The sequence below is a fragment of the Bufo gargarizans genome, chromosome 4 (assembly GCF_014858855.1).
Source record: "Bufo gargarizans isolate SCDJY-AF-19 chromosome 4, ASM1485885v1, whole genome shotgun sequence".
Classification (NCBI taxonomy): Eukaryota; Metazoa; Chordata; class Amphibia; order Anura; family Bufonidae; genus Bufo; species Bufo gargarizans.
In genome coordinates, this window is record NC_058083.1 from 268,887,071 (window position 1) to 268,904,707 (window position 17,637).

A 17,637-nucleotide genomic window follows, 5' to 3' on the forward strand; every position below is an offset into this window, starting at 1 on the left:
TGATTTCCCAAACAAAGCTCCCTTAAAAACGGTGACATATGCTGACAATGCTAGATCTATCAGTTTAGAAAAGACTGTAACCCACCTGAACCCATTGCTTCGTGTGTCCCATGGGGCATAACGGATTCAATTTCATCTTGTCTTTGCTGCAAAATCTTTTGAGTATCAATTGTTGAGTCCATTGAGTCAATCAGCACGACTAAAAAGGAATTTAATTACATTAAAATAAAATTGTTCAGTTCTTAAAGGTTGTCCAAGTTTTTTTTCATTTTAAAAAAGTGATGGGGGGCATGGAAAAAAAGAATGGAAAAAAAATAATAGCACTTTTCCTTCTTGGCCTGCTCCGATTACGCCACTGCAGCCTATCACTGGCCTCACTGGTGTCACCCAGTATACCGATGAGACCAACAGCTGGCTGCAGTGGTATACAGAACAAACAATATGTCACTGGCTGCAGCCCCAGAAGATGACAGGGGAAAGGATCAGAGTGGGCATAAGGGAAGTTTTTTTTATTTTATTATTATTTTACCAGGCCCCCATCACTTTGGTAAAGTTAATTAAGGTAAATTAAACTCTGACAATCTATCAGTATATCTAAGGGGTTATCCATACCCCAAACCAATTTTAGTTAAAGGGAACCTGCCACCATGAAAATACAGTGCAATTTGCAAGCAGCATGTTCTAGAGCAGGAGGAGCTGAGCAGATGATATATAGTCCTGTGGGAAAAGATTTAGTAGAAGTTGTATTTTACTTTTCTAAATCTCTGCTCATTCTGAGCTAAGGATTCATTTGGGCAATCCTAACGAGTGACTGACGGCCATGTGTGTATGCACACTCGCACAGGAAAGGCTGTCTGTCAATGAGTAGGGTGGTCCACATGAATTAATAGCTCATTATGAGTGGAGATAAATTACAAGCTTTACTGAATCTTTTTTCACAAAACTATATATAAATCTGCTCAGCTCCTCCTGCTCTATATAACATGATGTCTGAAAATGACACTTCATTTTCATGCTGACCGGTTCTAATGGCCCGGAAAGTGTTTAGCACAAAGGTTCAGAAACCCCTTTTAAAGGCAACGTACATAACATAAATCTAGCTTTACTCTATTTTTGTAACAATTTTAACCCTTTTTATATACATAGATGCATTTCAATATGCTCACATGTCAGACAGCAGAATGGTAAGGTTGACAAAGGCAGCTAGTAGAAGATTGAAAGCTGCTATATCTACAAATAGGATTCAACATCAAACATATTTACCCAAGAAAAGACGGCTGGGGAATATCTATCTAATCTGTCTATCACAAATGTACTATATTATTCTTTTTATGGATCCCCAAAAAATGGTTTACTGCCTACAGTTAAATGAGGTGCAATTTGGTCAAAAATTTCAGAAGCACCAGTTTACTGTCTGAACCGTAAAGTTACAGAACATGACCCAGTTAAGCCCGTACTCTCTGCTCTGCACTGATGAGGGGCAATCACCCCGAAACAGCTGTCTGCTGATGAGGTGCTGGCTTATTTAAATATCCCGGTCATGTCTGAAGGTACAGTTAAAGGGTTGAACATTGACTTATAGCAGTGATGGCGAACCTATGGCACAGGTGCCAGAGGCGGCACTCAGAGCCCTCTCTGTGGGCACCCGTACTCTGGAAAAAGTCTATGTTGTACCAATATGCCTTAGACTTTTCCTGCCATTTATCAGCGCAGGCGCACTATGAACAGCACAGGCAGCGCATTGAATGTAGGCAGGGTATTATAGCTAAATGATAAAGTACATGGAAGATATACTATATTAGACTGTAGTATTCAGGTAAATTTGCCGTATTGCCACTTTGCTATAAATAAGTGGGTTTTGTGTTCCAGTTTGAGCACTGGATCTCTAAAAGGTTCACCATCACTGACTTATAGGATAACTGCCTTACATCTGGTGGCATTAGAGGCAGAGCTTGCTAAGGGCTCATTTGCACCCCTTTCTTCCCAAATAGGATATGGTATTGGCTAAAAGCATGGAAAGCATCAGAAAAACGAGATTTTTGTATTACTTACCAGTAAAATCTCTTTCTCGCTCTTTCCTTGGGGGACACAGAAGACCTTGGGTATAGCTCATCTCCATAGGAGGCGTGACACTAAGTGAAAACTGTTAAGCCCCTCCTCCACAGCTATACCCTCAGCCTGGAGAGAGAGACTGCCAGTTGCGTGTCCAAGCAGTGAGAAAAGGCAAAGTCCAAAAGTGGAACCAACAAGCCAACTACCCAACGGGTAAAACAAACTCTGAAACCGTGCAAGAAAAAACAAGAATGGGTGGGTGCTGTGTCCCCCAAGGAAAGAGCGAGAAAGAGATTTTACTGGTAAGTAATACAAAAATCTCGTTTTCTCGCCCAGTTTCCTTGGGGGACACAGAAGACCTTGGGACGTTCAATAGCAGTCCAAGAGGGGAGGGACCACAGCACCAAGGCGAAGCACCCGAAGGCATCAAGAAAACACCGCCTGCAGACCAGGCGGCCCAAGGCAGCATACGCCGAAGCCCGAGTATGCCCCCAGTAGAACTCGGTAAGGTGTGCAAGGAAGAAGTGACCGCCCTGCACAAATGAATGGCCGAAACCTAACACCCCCGCCCCAGGAGGCACCGACTGCTCTGATGAAATGAACGGTGACACCGAAAGCAGAACCCTGCCATTGGTGCGATAACCACAGCAAAAAGCCACACTGAGAAAGCGGAGGAGGCCACCCTGGAGGCCATCAACCTTTGCACTGACCTCCTGGAAACACAAGAGACCGAACGCCGACCGGAGTCGGAGATCTCCAAGTAAACAACCGCAAGGTCCAACAACCTCCCAACGGCAAAGCGTCCGTACCCGGGGATGGGTGGAAAAGGACGAAAGCCTCGTTGATAAGAAGGCAGATAACACCTTCAGAAGGAAGGAAGGAAGAAAGGAACAGGACGGAGAACAGCCCTGTCCTGGAAAAGGACAGAAGGCACAGAACACGAAGGGCCATCAATCAGGCACCCGTCAGACATGATGGCAACAGAAACACAACCGTACAAGACAGAAGGAGTAGGAAGAACTCCTGCAACGGCTCCAAGGGAAAGACCGGAGCGCAGAGAGCTCAGTATGTAGTTCCCAGGGCGGAACCAGGAAACGATAAAGAGGATCCACAGAGCCACTCTGTGGCAGAAGGACATGACAAGGCCCAAGAGGGCCAGGAAACGCTGGAAGGGGAAGGACAGCGCAGACACTTGACACTTCAAGTAACAGAAGTCCCAGGGTCAGGCCGGACTAGCGAAAGACAGAACCAAGGGCGAGAAGGCAGAGTGGGGGAATGCCCCGCTTCCCACAAAACCCCAGGTAAGAACCCTAAGCCCGACAACCAAACCTGTACTAAACAGTCGGGAGCGAACACTAGCGTGCTCGCAGGAATCACCCAGTAAGCGGAAGAAAACCCAATGGGATCAGGCGCAGACCAGTAACACGGCCGAAGGATCGGAAACCACGGTCCTGTCGGCCCCCGAACAACATAGCCCCGTATCCGACCGGAGTGGGGGAGCAGAAGGACAGACGGAAGAAACCCGAAGGGTCTGCCCAGCATCCGACAGATGCCCAAACCAGACAGGCCAAGTCCAAGTCGATGTAGCCACCAAAAAAAGGAGTTCCACAGCCCCGTGTGGGAGATCCAAGGACAATCCTGACCGAAGGGCAGTCCTCCCAAGGCACTGAGAAAGTAAGTCCCACAGGACCATACACCCAGAACGGAAAGGCAACCTGCACCCAGTGGGAGGACAAAACGCGGTAGGCCCGGCAAACCGCTAGCACCGCCAGCGAGAACGAGGGAGATGGTACGAGACCGCAAGTAACACCGGAACCATCCAAGCGAACAACCATGCTCACCCCAGAGGAGGGGGGGGGGGGGGGGGGCAACGACGGAACAGCCACTGAGGCCTGGCCGGGGCAGCAGCCACATTGGAACGACAAACCCAGAGCAGAAGCCAAAAAAACCGAGCCGGCGAGGAAAGGAAGAGCCGAATCCCCTCTACTCTGTGAGACTACCTGCACACCGTCGCAGCAGGCGAATACCCTGAAGAAACCAAGGTGGAGGTCCCCAGGACCTGGACAATCAAGCACCCAAGAAGAGTTGGGCGACCTACCCGAGAGGAGCAGTCTGAACCTGGCAGCAACAGACTGGAGCGCAAAGGGCGCCAATAGGAAGGACCCACACCACACTGCATCCGAGAAGAGGAAATGGTAGTAGGCGAGGGAACCGTAGTCCCGCCAGAGCCAACGTAGAGGTCGAGCGGCACTGTAGACAACACTCTCGACCCCGACCGGTTGCGTAGGGAAACAATGCCACTAAATGACGAATGGGTACGCATCAAGGAACCCCGAACACTCCCCAGGTGGAAAGGCCAACGAACATGGTGGGTGCCGACAACAACGGGACCCCACCGGAGAATGGGTACCACTCAGCTCAGTGCAGTAGCGAGCCAGCAGAGCCCGTCTACGTACATACAAGATATACAGCTGTGAATACATTGAGCATCCATTGTCGCGTGTCGGACAACAACACCTTAGGCTCACAAGTGGACAGAACGATCTCCTCAGAGAAAGTGCAAGCTTGCGACAAGCAAACACACCCCAGAGAGAAAAAAAAAGTATGTCGCAGGAAGAAGGGAGGCATACGTACTAGCAACCCTGCAGGTAGCGAGAAGGCCAACCCACCCAAGGGAGGAGAAGGCATACACGGCCCAAAACAACGCACAGAGCGCACAGCCACAGCGTCCCACAGTATCCACGGAAGTGTAAAGTGCAGCCCGAAAGGGAGTTATGCACAAGACCAGTACCGGCATGCGAAGGAACGCAAGTAGTCCGCCCGGAAAAAAAGGGGGGGAAGGTACCTGGCAACTCTGCCGATGGCAAGAGTGGAAAGGCCCTGAAAAGGGGGGGCATGCACCGGATATCCTAGCAATAAAAGATTGTGCAATAATCTACCCAACACCGAATTTCGCGAGAGTGCAACTACTCCGCCCATGAAAGGGGAACGTCCAGTACAGCATACACACGGACAGCCGTGAATCCCGTGAGCGTACAAATTTCCGCCCATGGAATGAAGCACAAGGCCAGCACCATTCCCAAAGGGGGTGCAAGCAGCGCACCCCTGCTAGAGCCATGCTCACGGCCCGCAACGCATTTGGTGAAAATGCAGTGACCCAAACAAAAAGGGGGGAGGGGGGGTGCACAAGGCTACCATCGCATCCCAGGAGAGCGCGAGCATCCGCCATGGATGGGGGTCATGCACCTGGCCGGCAACGTGCTGGCACAATGACACCCAGTCAGTAAAAAAGGTGCATGAATGTCGCCTGAGGAGAAGAGGCATGGCCACGCCGGCAGCAATCCAGCGCGAGTGCGGAACACCGCCCACGGAAGGGGGCCATGCATATAGCCGGCAGCGGATCTGGTGAGAGTGCAAGCACTCAGGCACGTGGCCAGCAACCTACCGCGAGAAATGCAAACCAATAAGAGTGCAGCCGTCCGCTTACGAAAGGAAGTCATGCACATGGCCGGCAGTAAATCCAGTAAGAGAGCAGTGTTCCGCTTATGGAAGGGGGACGTGCACATGGCCAGCACCGCATCTGGCGAGAATTCGGAATTCCTCCTATAGAAGGGTTTCATACACATGGCCGACAGCGAACACAGCGGGAGTGCAGCGTTCCGCCGAAGGGGGTTACATACATGGCCGGCAGGGAATCCAGTGAGAGTGCCGCGTTCCCCTAAGGAGGGGGGGGGGGGGGGGGGGGGGGGGGGTCGTACCCATGGCCAACACTGAATCCGGTGAGTGCAATTATTCCGCCCCAGAAGGGGGACATGCACCTGTCCAGCATTACAACCAGTGAGTGCAGCGTTCCCCTAAGGAAGGGGGGTGTCGTGCCATGGTCAGCACCGATCCGGTGAATGTAGTATTCCACCTATAGAAGGGGGTTATGCACATGGCTAGCCTGCGGCCAGAGAGCGCAGAATTCCACTCAGGAAGGGGTTCATGCCCATGGCCAGCACCATAACTGGAAAGGTGATGTCCTGCCATAGAACGGGCGGAAGAGGGGGCGCCTACACTTGGCTAGCGCCGTATCCCGGTAGATGGCAAGGGTCCGCCTAAAGAGGAGACTTGCAGCCGGTCAGCACCGCAGCCGGGGAGCGCGACATGCCGCCTACGGAAGGGAAGCATAGCATGCAGCCAGCACCACTGTATCATGCTGCAGCGTCCTGCGCAGCCATTCCGTTATTTAATAACTCCGCCATGGAAGCCCTTTTTTTTTTTTTTTTTTTTTAAAACATAGCCACTCTGAGGCAAGAAAGGGCCACCATACAGTCCTCCCAAGGCACTGAGAGACATAGCCTCGTATAGGCTTATTAGGAAGCCCACCAGGACATAGAGGGGGTCCTCCAGAAGGGAGCCGGCCCTTGGAGATAGCCGGCACCCAACAGGTTAACAAAGATCCGGCCTGGGGGGCGGCGCTGCGATCCTCTGGGGGGGCGGAGGACGTGCGGGCGGGAAGAATTCGCGCCGCGAGACGTTCCCGCCCCCTCCAACAGAGGCCGGGATGTTGCGGCCTAGTAGGACCCGAAGCCGGGGCCTAGATTTTTGCGGCGCCCGGCCGGCCAAGAGGCAACGACGGTGAGCCGGGACCTGGAGGGAGCCGGCTGTCGCATGTACCAAACGGCCGCGGGTGCCCAACCCGCGGGCCGGCAGAGACAGAGGTCCGGAGCAGCAGGCCAAAGCCTGGGTCAAAGTCTGCGGCACCCGGCCGATCGGAAGCATCAGCAGTCGGCCGGGGCCTGTTGGAGCATCGTGCAGGCCGCGAGGCCCTGCGTCTGGCAGCGCCTGGAGCGGCCCTTTGGCTCTAGCACACCGGTAAGGAGGGAGACCCCGGAAGCCAGCACTGCACCCCCTGCCCTAATGGACATCTGTAGTTCCCCTAAGGAGGGAGAGAGAGACAGGGGCAGCTAGCGTGGGCCCCCTACTGAACTGCGACCGGCAAGGGGGATGGACGGCATAACCCCTGTGTTAGGGGCAGCTAGGAGCAGGTCTCTGGCCCTATATTCCTCCACAGCAATGCCATGCTCACCCCTGTGCAATCCCCTATGGAGGGGCATTGTATTGTCGCCCTGCGGCCACCAGTATGGTGGTGGTGTGGGGCTATATAATTATTGGGCAACAGCTAGCCCAGGAGCCAGCGTAGGTCCGCCGGGACCAGCATGGGAGTCCAGCACGCAGGATGGCCAGGGAGGGGGACGTAGGGCTGGAGAAGCCTCTCTCTTACCACAGCCGTCTTCACCCTCGGTCCGTTCCAGCAGGGTCGCCCCTTCAGCTACTGGCACCGTAGTGGCAGGACGCTGGCGAGGGACTTGGCGTGCGGGCGACCCTTGCGCTGGCGGGATGCAGGGGAGCTGGGCTGCCCTGGTCCACCTTGCCTTCTGTGGGGGAGGCAGCAGTGCGGGAGCCCGGCACTGGCGCAGCTCAACCCCGGGAGAACAGAGAGGTCTAGTGCGACTCTGTTGTCCCTGATGATCTGGAACAAAAAGAAATAAAAAAGTAAAAATCAAAAAATTAAACAAAGGAGAAAACAGCCCTGCAGTAGCAGGGAGTGTCTTGCCTCCTTGGACACTAAGCAAAAACTGGCAGTCTCTCTCTCCAGGCTGAGGGTATAGCTGTGGAGGAGGGGCTTAACAGTTTTCACTTAGTGTCACGCCTCCTATGGAGATGAGCTATACCCAAGGTCTTCTGTGTCCCCCAAGGAAACTGGGCGAGAAATTACCTATTGTTTAAGTCACATTTTTTTGTTAAAGTGTACCTAAACCTTTGGGTAAACTTTATTAAATTCTATTCTACATGTGAAGGAAATAATATTTCTAATATACTTTAATAATTATCATTATTTTTTTACATCATGTCAGTTTTATCCAGTACATTCCAGACCTCTAAGTGTTACATAGCATCATAAATCTATATAATGCTATGCAACCCCGGCAGTGCTGGAAGTTCAGGATGGGTGCTGCAAGTCCCTAGCGTGACACTCGCTCGTCTAAAAGGGGGCCCAAGTCTTTTTTCAACCCCCTAATTATGGTAACTACAACAAACATGTAAAAAAAGGTTTGTCAATGTGTAACGGTTGTCCGATATCCCACAATGCAGCACTACCTTGGGCAAAAGGAAACCAACTGAATTCTCTGATGGGAGGGAAAAGTAGTGCTGTTTTGTGTTATAGCATTTCCTTTTTTCAGAAACTGATAACCTGTAATTAAATGTGAAATACAAAGCACTATATGTATGCATCTTTTTTATGTCGTCACTATTATTAGGATGTTTTATTCCCATTTACACTCATTCGTTGTTAAAGCCTATTTTTATAGAACAGGGCTCACCTTTAGCAAGCATCCCATGCTTTTCTTCTTCTTCTGGACGAGTCTTTAAATGAGAGAAAATTACTCTTTTAAAAGAAATATTAACTAAAAATAGCTAAAATAAGCCAAAGTTGGAGAAAGAGAAATTTCCACTCCTACAGAAAAAGAAGGTAAACATAATATTGTATAGCAGTAACCTAGTACATTACTCAGTATAGTTCAGGGGGGATCATATCGCATTACTTTCCATAAACAGTTGAGTGACAGTTGAGTGACCATGCAGAGCTATTACCATACTTTTCCACTTTGATCCTTTCATGAATTTGGGGCCTTGAAGCCCAAGCAAAATGTCACCTTTTAGAATGCTGCATTGTAGTAAAGAGGATTATTTCTCCGTCTCCCTAAGGCTGGGTTCAGACCTGAGCGTTTTACAGCGCGTTCCTACGCGCTGTAAAACGCTCAACAGGCAAGAACCAATGATTCCCTATGGGAATGGTTCTCACCTGAGCGTTTTATAGCGCGTACGATCGAGCTGTAAAATGCCCGACGCCCCAAGAAGTACATGAGCTTCTTTGGGGCGTCTTGTCGCGCGTTCCTGTACATAGACTTCAGCGGGAATGCGCGACAATGGGCGTTTGCTTGTTCCGGAGCCGTGATTGTAAACGTGCATACAATCGCGCATAAAGAGCGCTCCATCGCGAACGCTCAGGTCTGAACCCAGCCTTAAGGGATGTTCACACAACAGGTTTTGAAAATGCGCTGAAAAATTCTGCACTGATTTTCTGCATTTTTTCAGCTTCCTATTTTTTCAACTTCTCATTCGTTTTAATGTTGCATCTTTTTTCCCCACACTTTTCTTTTGCAGCATGGAGGAAAAAAGCAAGTACTACCTTCCATTGAAATGAGAGGCTTTTTTGGTGCATCAAAAAACATCATGTGAACGGGCCCTAAATGATCTATAAGGATCTCTTTTTTTAAAGGGTATTCACATCGTGGACATTGGGGGCATATTGCCAGGATATGCCACCAATGTCTGATAGGTGGGAGTCCCACCTCTGGGACCCGCACCTATACTTAGAACAGAGCTTGCAAAGAGCCAGAGGGCGCCCCACACATGCCATCCGTTCATGGGACTGCTAAAAATAGCCAAGCGCTGGCTCAGCTATTTCCGTAAGCCTCATAGAAGTGAATGGAGCTGTGGTCGCGTTTGCGCAGTGCACTTCCCATTCATTTCAATGGGCCTTCCGAAAATCGCTCAGCTGTTTTCGGCAGTCCCACAGAAATGAATGGAGGGCGGCCACGCATGTGCGGTGCATCTTCCTGAACTTTGCAGGCTCCGTTCTAAGTATAGGTGTGGGTCCCAGAGGTGGGACATATCCTAGCGATATGCCCCCAATGTCCAAGATGGGAATACCTTTTTAATTTCCCATCAATATAGCTTTATATGGGCTCGTTCTTTACGGGGACAAGTTGTTGTATAGTAGTTTGCATTAGTAAGATCTTGGGTTACATAGGACCAACTGATTAACTTTTATTACTTTTATCTCAGAGGCGAATGAAGAAAAAGGCAATCCCGACTTTCTTTTATACATAGGTTAGATTTTGGCCCTTCAAACATCTATTTAGCAGGGGTGCCAAGAATCAGACCTCACTGATTAGATATTCGCAGCCTGTTCTGAGGATTCACCATGAATATGCACATAACACAAGCACTTGACATTTGGCACACAGGTCTATTACTAATTAGTTTGGGTTCAGAGAGGTGCAGAACTTGCCTTTTTTTGTGTGCGTCTTTAACCCTATGATGCAATGCAGTGTGCTGACAACATTAATCCAGAAGCAACATAGGGCATATAAAATTAAAATATATTACTGTATATATATATGTAATATATATTAATGGAATACGCATCAACATTGCATGTCTTTTCTCCACAGTTTTTTAAGCAGTTCTCCATTTGAAGCAGTGTTTGGTGCGGATTTTGATTTTAGGCTTAGTTTGTAGGCTTCCAATTCATTTCAATGGGAATTGCCATGCAGAATCCACACCAAGAATGAACTTTTTTTTTTTTTTGCCTTCGACGTGGACTAAAACCAACACAGAAGAGAAAAAAAAAAAAAAAAAAAAAAAAAAAAAAAAAAAACACACCACACACACACTCTGTAAGAAGTGAAGTCTTGGTTTCCCAGCGAAAGTAATGGGTGGCAGACTGACAGATTCCACACAGATTGTGGTGCAGAACATGTGCCAAAATCTGCATGGAAAATCTGCCGTGTGAACATAGCCTAAAAAAAAAACAAAAAAAAAAAAAACAAGTAGAAGTCTAACCTGACTTTTAATCTCCATAAGATCATCACTTTCTTCAGGTTTTTGGACCAAATGACTGTTAGCTTCCGGCTCATCTTCAAAGTCTTCACTATAATTAACTGGTAATGTAAGAATATAGACTTTTTATGCATAGTGTTAAAAGAGGTTATGCCATAATTGATGTAAAAAAAAATTAAACTCATACATAATCTAGTACATGACAATCTATGGCCTCTTTCACATGGTCAGTATTTGGCATCAGTATTTGTTAGCCAAAACCAGACGTGGAACCTACAATAAAAAGGTATAATAGAAATGGGAACAGAAGATATAGAAATTTGTGCCTCTTCTGTGTTTTGGACCCGCTCCTGGTTTTGGCTCACAAATACTGATGCAAAAATACTGACCAAATACTGAATGTGTTAAAGAGGCCTATTTCTAACAAAGCTAGAACCAGCCCTGTAGCTCACATGGATCCAGAGATCTCATCGTTCATTTCTCCAATTATTCTGCCAGATTTATTTCAGGCTGGCAACTTGGCAGGGGGGGGGGGGGGGGAGGGGGAGGACCCCACATTGCTGACACTTAATATAAAATGCCTAATCTTGTCCGCAATTGCGGACAAGAATAGGACATGTTCTATTTTTTTCGCGACCGTAAACATGGACCCGGAAGTGCGGATCCGCAATCCCGGATCCGGGCAGCACATCGTGAGGCCCCATAGAAAAGAAAAGAATGGGTCCGCAATTCCGTTCCGCAAAATGCGGAACAGAATTGCGGACGTGTGAATGGACCCCTAACCTGAGTGCATGTGGCCTCCTCGGTGAGATGGAAAGAGAAATAAAGAAAAGAGCAAACCGAAGGTGGCGCTATATAGTTCAGTGGCTATACAAATTTTGTATTACTTTCATTAATAAATTATGTAATTAATTTAATTATATGCAATTACAAAAGTACTCAGATCTAGGTGTTGGTTTGAAAAATGTAGAATATATTTCATAGCACAACTCCTTTGCAATCAACTGTAAGACCACCGCACTGCTTCAGTTTTCGCCTCAGGCAGAAGAAAGGCTAGGTGCGCCCCTAAGTGCAGAACTAAAAACTCCCAGCAGTCCTTTAAATTATTATCTGAAAGCTTCTACTTCTGATAATTAAATTATAAAAGAAAACTGCTAATAAGAGAAAAAAGTCTTGCTTCTATTCAGAGTCTGAACATCTATCCCAATAGGGTCAAACTGACACAGGTGAACGACTTCTTAAAGATATTGATTTTACTCTAAGGCCCCAAGCACATGGCCGTTGCCTGGCTGTGGCCCTATTGCGGCCCGCAATATGCGGGTACCGGCTGTGTGCTCCCCGCATCACGGATGCGGACCCATTCACTTGAACATGTTCTATTTCTTTGCAGTGTGGACAGATCACGGAGCCATTTAAATGGGTTGAATGGGTCTAGATCCATCCCGGCTGCCACATGGACGTTGCCCGTGCATTGGGGACCGCAAATTGCAGTCCCCAATGCACGAAACGGCCGCATGCATGAGGCCTACGGAGCAGTTGGTCTACAGTAGCCTTGGCAAGAGCTCTCAAGCCCCGACTTCTCTACTTCAATAACCAGTGAAGGAAAGGTAGTTTACAAAAATAAATGTTCACATGCTAGAAAATATTATGCTTGAAATATAATTGGCGGTAGATACTTGTATCAGAGTACTCTCTTGGGAGACACAAACAGAATAAGTGTTCAGCCTCTGGGGGTAAACAAGAACATTGCCATTCTCAGAAAAAGAACAGATTTTCAGAAATGCTGAGAAATTTCCATTCTATTATGCCCTTATATAGGAGCAGAATCCTTGGCTGTGACTTATGTGGGCACTTTATGTAATGGTATAAGTTTAGTTCAGTGCATGATGTGGGGACTGCCACAGTGTAGTAGTAGACAGATTACTACGTAGATGGGACCCAGTGAACCAAATACTTCATCTTCGGGGGGCCTTTCTGCCAGAACCCCCACCACGTGGCTGGACCTGCAGAGGAAAGCATGCTTCAGCTGGGTTCATGAGACCCAGTGATGTGACACATGAGGGACACGTCATTTATACGCTCAGTCATTGGCTTCAGTGGACACGTGACCCAGGTCAAACAAGATGTTGACACTTGGAAACAGTAGTGAACAGCTGGGGAGCATAGGAGCCAGAAACCAGCGATGGGGGATCAGGTAAGTATACTCTCCTTCACAAGTCATGCCATATGGGGAGGGAGAGGGGTCTGGAAGAAAGGCTCTGGAAGAGGTTTCTGTCATCCAAGGACCAAATAAGTCAAGTGAAACATGTTAAAAAAAAAAGGGACATCAGAGTTAAGAGCCCTAGAATATACTTATCGCTCTGGATCCCCGTATGGCTACCTCTGCATCATGGGTGACGCTAGAGAGGCGCTTCCCTGTCGCGGCCTGCTATTGGCAGCTCCTCCCGTCATTGGATGTTTTGATCTGCACGATGGGGAGATGCAGTGGCAGCTGTGCAGGGATCAGTGACATGGGTGTCGGGGAGCAGGGTAAGTATAATCTATATGAGGAGCCCAGGCATTGGGGGGGGCATGTTTTATACTTTGGATAACCCATTTAATTTAATTTAGCATGTCTTGCAGTTTTTTTAAACTGATGATCTATCCTCTAGATAGATCAGCATCTGATCGGCGGGGGTCCGACACCCAGGACCCCTGCCGATCCACTGTTTAAGAAGGCAGCGGCGCTGGCAGTAGAGCTGCGACCTACTCGCTGTTTACCGCAGGCCCAGTGATGTCACGACTAGTATCAATGGCCTGGGCAGGGCTAAGCTCCATTCAAGTGAACAGAGCTTAGCCCCTTGGTCATCAGTGTAAAACCCCTTCAGTAAATCCTAAAAAACAAGTACTAAAAAATAAAAAATAAATAAAAAAGAAATAAAATTTACCTGACACATCTTTACTTTCATCTTTATGTTCATCCTCATCTGCTGGAGCATGGTCTTTATTGCTAAAATATATGAAAATATAATACACATGATTCCATACAAACATCAGGGCAGTGTTCGTCCATATACACAGGTGCCAGACTCCTCTCTTACAGCATCAACCTCAAGAGATTTTGGATGCATCTCTTACATTTTACATGTTAAACCACTAGTGATTAATAAAAATAGGTGTGGAAATGTTCTAGAAATGCCCCCAGTATGGCACATTTTACAAAGGCAAATTTGCCCAAAAAAATAACTCAGTTTGTGAATAAAAGTGACTATCTTTTGGCTAGATGCACCAAATGTATCATACAGCAGGAGCCATTGCGATTAACTTGGCCCCACTTTAGACTGCCTGGTTTACACTGTCTAAATGAGACGGGATTAGTAAACCGCCCTATTGGGTGGAAATTTTAGTCGGACTCCTAAAGATCACAAATGTACGGCATTGCAATTTAATATATAATAGATAGTTTTTCCCTGCAGTAGTTGCCATAGAATCTCAAGAATCTGCATTTGTAAAGGGACCAAAAGAAACATACTGCAAAAAAAGCCCTTACCGCATATAAGTTGTAAGTTGAGTTGAATCAGTAGAATCCAGTTCCTTAATTAACTTAGAATAGTCAATTGTAGATGAAGCACCTTTTTCAAGCCTGGCAAAAAATCTTTCTTTCTCTTCTTGTTCTTCTAAAGTATCAAGTCCGACCCCATGAAAGGCTTGATTTGGTCCAGAAGCCACTACTGAATCTAAAGTACATCATTAATTTATTTTCAGTGTTTTACTACTAAAGTCCTGTTCACACTTGCGCTTCGCTCTGTTATTCTGTTCTGTCATTATTATAGACACACAAAGGGAAAGGTGTCTATTAATGTTCCCATTTTTCTGTTGTGCAGGTTTATTACTACTGAAATTAACAGCATTTGTTTGGCGTGTTAAAAAAAATTAAATAAAATAAAATCAATCCATAATCCGGAGTCTTGAAGCAAGTGTGAACAAAGCTTGAGATCCATGGCAATAAGTGGACATTAGGCTTTGTTCCCATCTGCGTACTTCATTTCTGTTTCCCAGTTCCATCATAACAACCCAAAAAATAATTATGGCATCAATAGATTCATCACACGATGGGTAGGGACTCCCATCATATTCCATAACTTTTTTTTACAAATGTGCTGGAAACAGCACTAGGAGCACTGACCAATACAGTTGTAAGCCCATCAGCATCATTGTCTCCCACTGACTCACGCTCCCTTCTTGTATTACGGCCAGTCCAGCCCCAAAATGGTCAGTGAAAGAGGGACATATGACCAGATGTATCCATCAGCAGTCTCCACTCAATAAGGCCTCATGCACATGGCCGTTGTTTGGGTCCGCATCCGAGCCTGCTTCACTTCAATGGGGCCGCAAAAGATGCAGACAGCACTCCATGTGCTGTCCGCATCCGTTGCACCGTTCCATGGCCCCGCAAAAAACATATAGCATGTCCTATTCTTGTCCGTTTTGCATGTCCACAATGGGCTGCCCGTTCCCTTCCGCAAATTGCGGAAGGCACAAGGGCGGCTTCAGTTTTTTGCGGACTGCAAAAAACGTCACGGTCGTGTGCATGCTGCCTAACACTGTGCACGGTACGCTGAGCATGTGCCATGCAACTATGCTGTGCACAGCGTTAGTGCCGGTGACGTCACCGGGCTCACTGTTAGGTGGAAGTCTCCACCTAGCACATAGTTTTGTGAAGCCTGGTACATCACCAGCTCACGACAAACAGTGGCTTGCGATGCAGCGAGACTAAGGGGAGCAGCCAAGCAAGGAAATGTTCCGATGCTTCTCTTATACAAGGACAACTCCTTTAATACACATGCCAAATCCACAGTGACCACCCACCATCAATCTCCAAGCTGTCCTTTTCTATTGATGCAATCAGAGGATCAATCGATTTCTGCATTTCTTCAACATGCTCCTCTTCTTCTACTTCCTCAATGGGCTGTGACATACTTTGAGATTTTACAAAGCTGCGGCTTGTCCTAGCCAGTTCTAAAGAAAAGAACAATATGTACATTTTACCTTTATTTATATAGCTTTTATGCTCTGCTTTAGTACAGAATGATGCCCCAATATTGTGTATCAATGGCAACTAAAAAATATTGATTGGTTAGCTGTGTGCGTGTATTCACTCTAACACTATCTTCAGAAAATGTATACCATCACAGGTTGAAATTGTTGCAGACTACAAATCCTGCATCTATAAAACAGACCTAAAATATGACAAATCTCATCCAGCTAGCTTCATGCTATCATTGCTACACTTAAAGGGGTAATCTGGTTATGTCAAGTTATCCCCTATACGCAGGATCGGTGGGGGTCCTACCACCAGGGCTCCCACCGATCACGAGAACGGGGACCCTGTACCTCGTGGAGCCCCCCAAAATTATTGGAGAGGCTGGTTGGGCATGCGCGCAGACATTCCATTCATTTTGATGAGCGTTACGGAGATTGCCGAGTACAGTGCCCGGCTATCTGTGGAGCTCTCAGCCCTGTTCACCACCCCCAGTGCTGCAATAGTGTTTTAGAGAAGCATCCCAGGCACCTTTCACTCATTCAAATGTATTGAAATATATAGCTAACTCTCTTTACTGTAGAGAAGGAAATTACAGGGCCATTGCATACCATGCATATCTCTGGGGCTCTATGTGAGGGACTATTTTTATATGCTGGTGGCGGGAGGGGTTAACAAGAACTAAATCCAGTGCATCTCTCCTCCGGAGAGTGACCCCTTTAACAAGTCTGCACTTATGTCAGATCTTGGCACCACATGGAAGGGGTCCCAAATCCATTAAATGGTACAATATGAACACCAGATAATATATACGTAGTCCGTACTGGATGCTCAAAAGGAAGTGAATTTCATTTCAATCTAACGTAACAGGTAACCACAGAGAGATTCAACGTTTTTCTCCATCTGGATCTGTGAAAGAGTCTGAGGAGCAAGCAATGCTATGAATCTGAAAATCTAGTTTACACAATGATCATCTAGAGTGCAGTGCGGTATTATATTGTACCTTCTCAGAATACGTTGTTGTAGCACTATGTCTCACCATCACATGACTTGTGCTAATGGGTGGAGACTAGCTGCTATGTCATCTCCCATGTGTGAAGATGAGCTCCTGCTCCCATCTCTCTCTGTAGCATACTTTCAGAGGCAGCAGCATCATGGAGGATATTATATTGGTGCAGTACTGAGCAGTGTAGCTGTGAATCCAGCACTGGGGCGAGACAGATAACTTACTACAGCCAGCAGCAGTGTCTCTCTCTGCCTCTTTTCTAGGCTAGGGCTACACGGCAATAGTTTGCTAAGTAGCGGTGATCCTATAGAAATAAATGGGATTGTGGTGCTACTATGCAATGACTTATTGTAATATATTTGTGGTATGTACCAGTATATTGGGAGAGATTTATCAAACTGCCTGGCTTAGTTGCCATTAGCAACCAATCACATTTCACCTTTTATTTTCCAAAGGAGCTATTGCCCAGTTTCCCTTTACACCAGTTTGATAAATCTCCCCCATATTTTTCCTTCTCTCCGATAGCTCCCCTGAGGTTTCTCCTGTGGCTGAAATTCTGGTCCATCTTCTGCATTGAGTGAAGAACAATATGCTCTGTAGGTTCCCTGCTCTTTTCCTCTTCTCAGTGCTGGCGTAGTAATCTCATCTTGAAGCAGGTGGCATGACCCAGACTGTATTCATTTATTCCCATTTATAAGTTTATAGAAATATGTAGCTATATCTCTCTCTAGACAGTGGAGATGGAAATTCAGGGATGGGGGCATTACATACCATAGTGCTATTTATTAATGGAACGGGTGGGCCTGTCTATGAGGGACTATATGTAGGGAAAGAAGACAGAAAATAGGGAAAGCTGACCGCAATGCACTCCTGGGAGATGCAGGTG

At 47.1% G+C, this 17,637-nt stretch overlaps 1 protein-coding gene across 2 annotated transcripts in view; it reads right to left on the reverse strand.

Annotated features, from left to right (window-relative positions):
- The window catches only part of CEP162 (centrosomal protein 162), an 87,048-nt gene that overhangs the window by 54,529 nt on the left and 14,882 nt on the right, over positions 1–17,637 (reverse strand). For both annotated transcript variants that reach the window (XM_044289986.1, XM_044289985.1), the window contains exons 3-8: positions 15,574–15,723; positions 14,255–14,441; positions 13,653–13,714; positions 10,729–10,826; positions 8,421–8,463; positions 86–199 (exon numbers count right to left, since the gene is read on the reverse strand). In XM_044289986.1, coding sequence (XP_044145921.1) covers positions 86–199; positions 8,421–8,463; positions 10,729–10,826; positions 13,653–13,714; positions 14,255–14,441; positions 15,574–15,723 — 654 coding nt within the window. The remainder of the gene's footprint in view (positions 1–85; positions 200–8,420; positions 8,464–10,728; positions 10,827–13,652; positions 13,715–14,254; positions 14,442–15,573; positions 15,724–17,637) is intronic.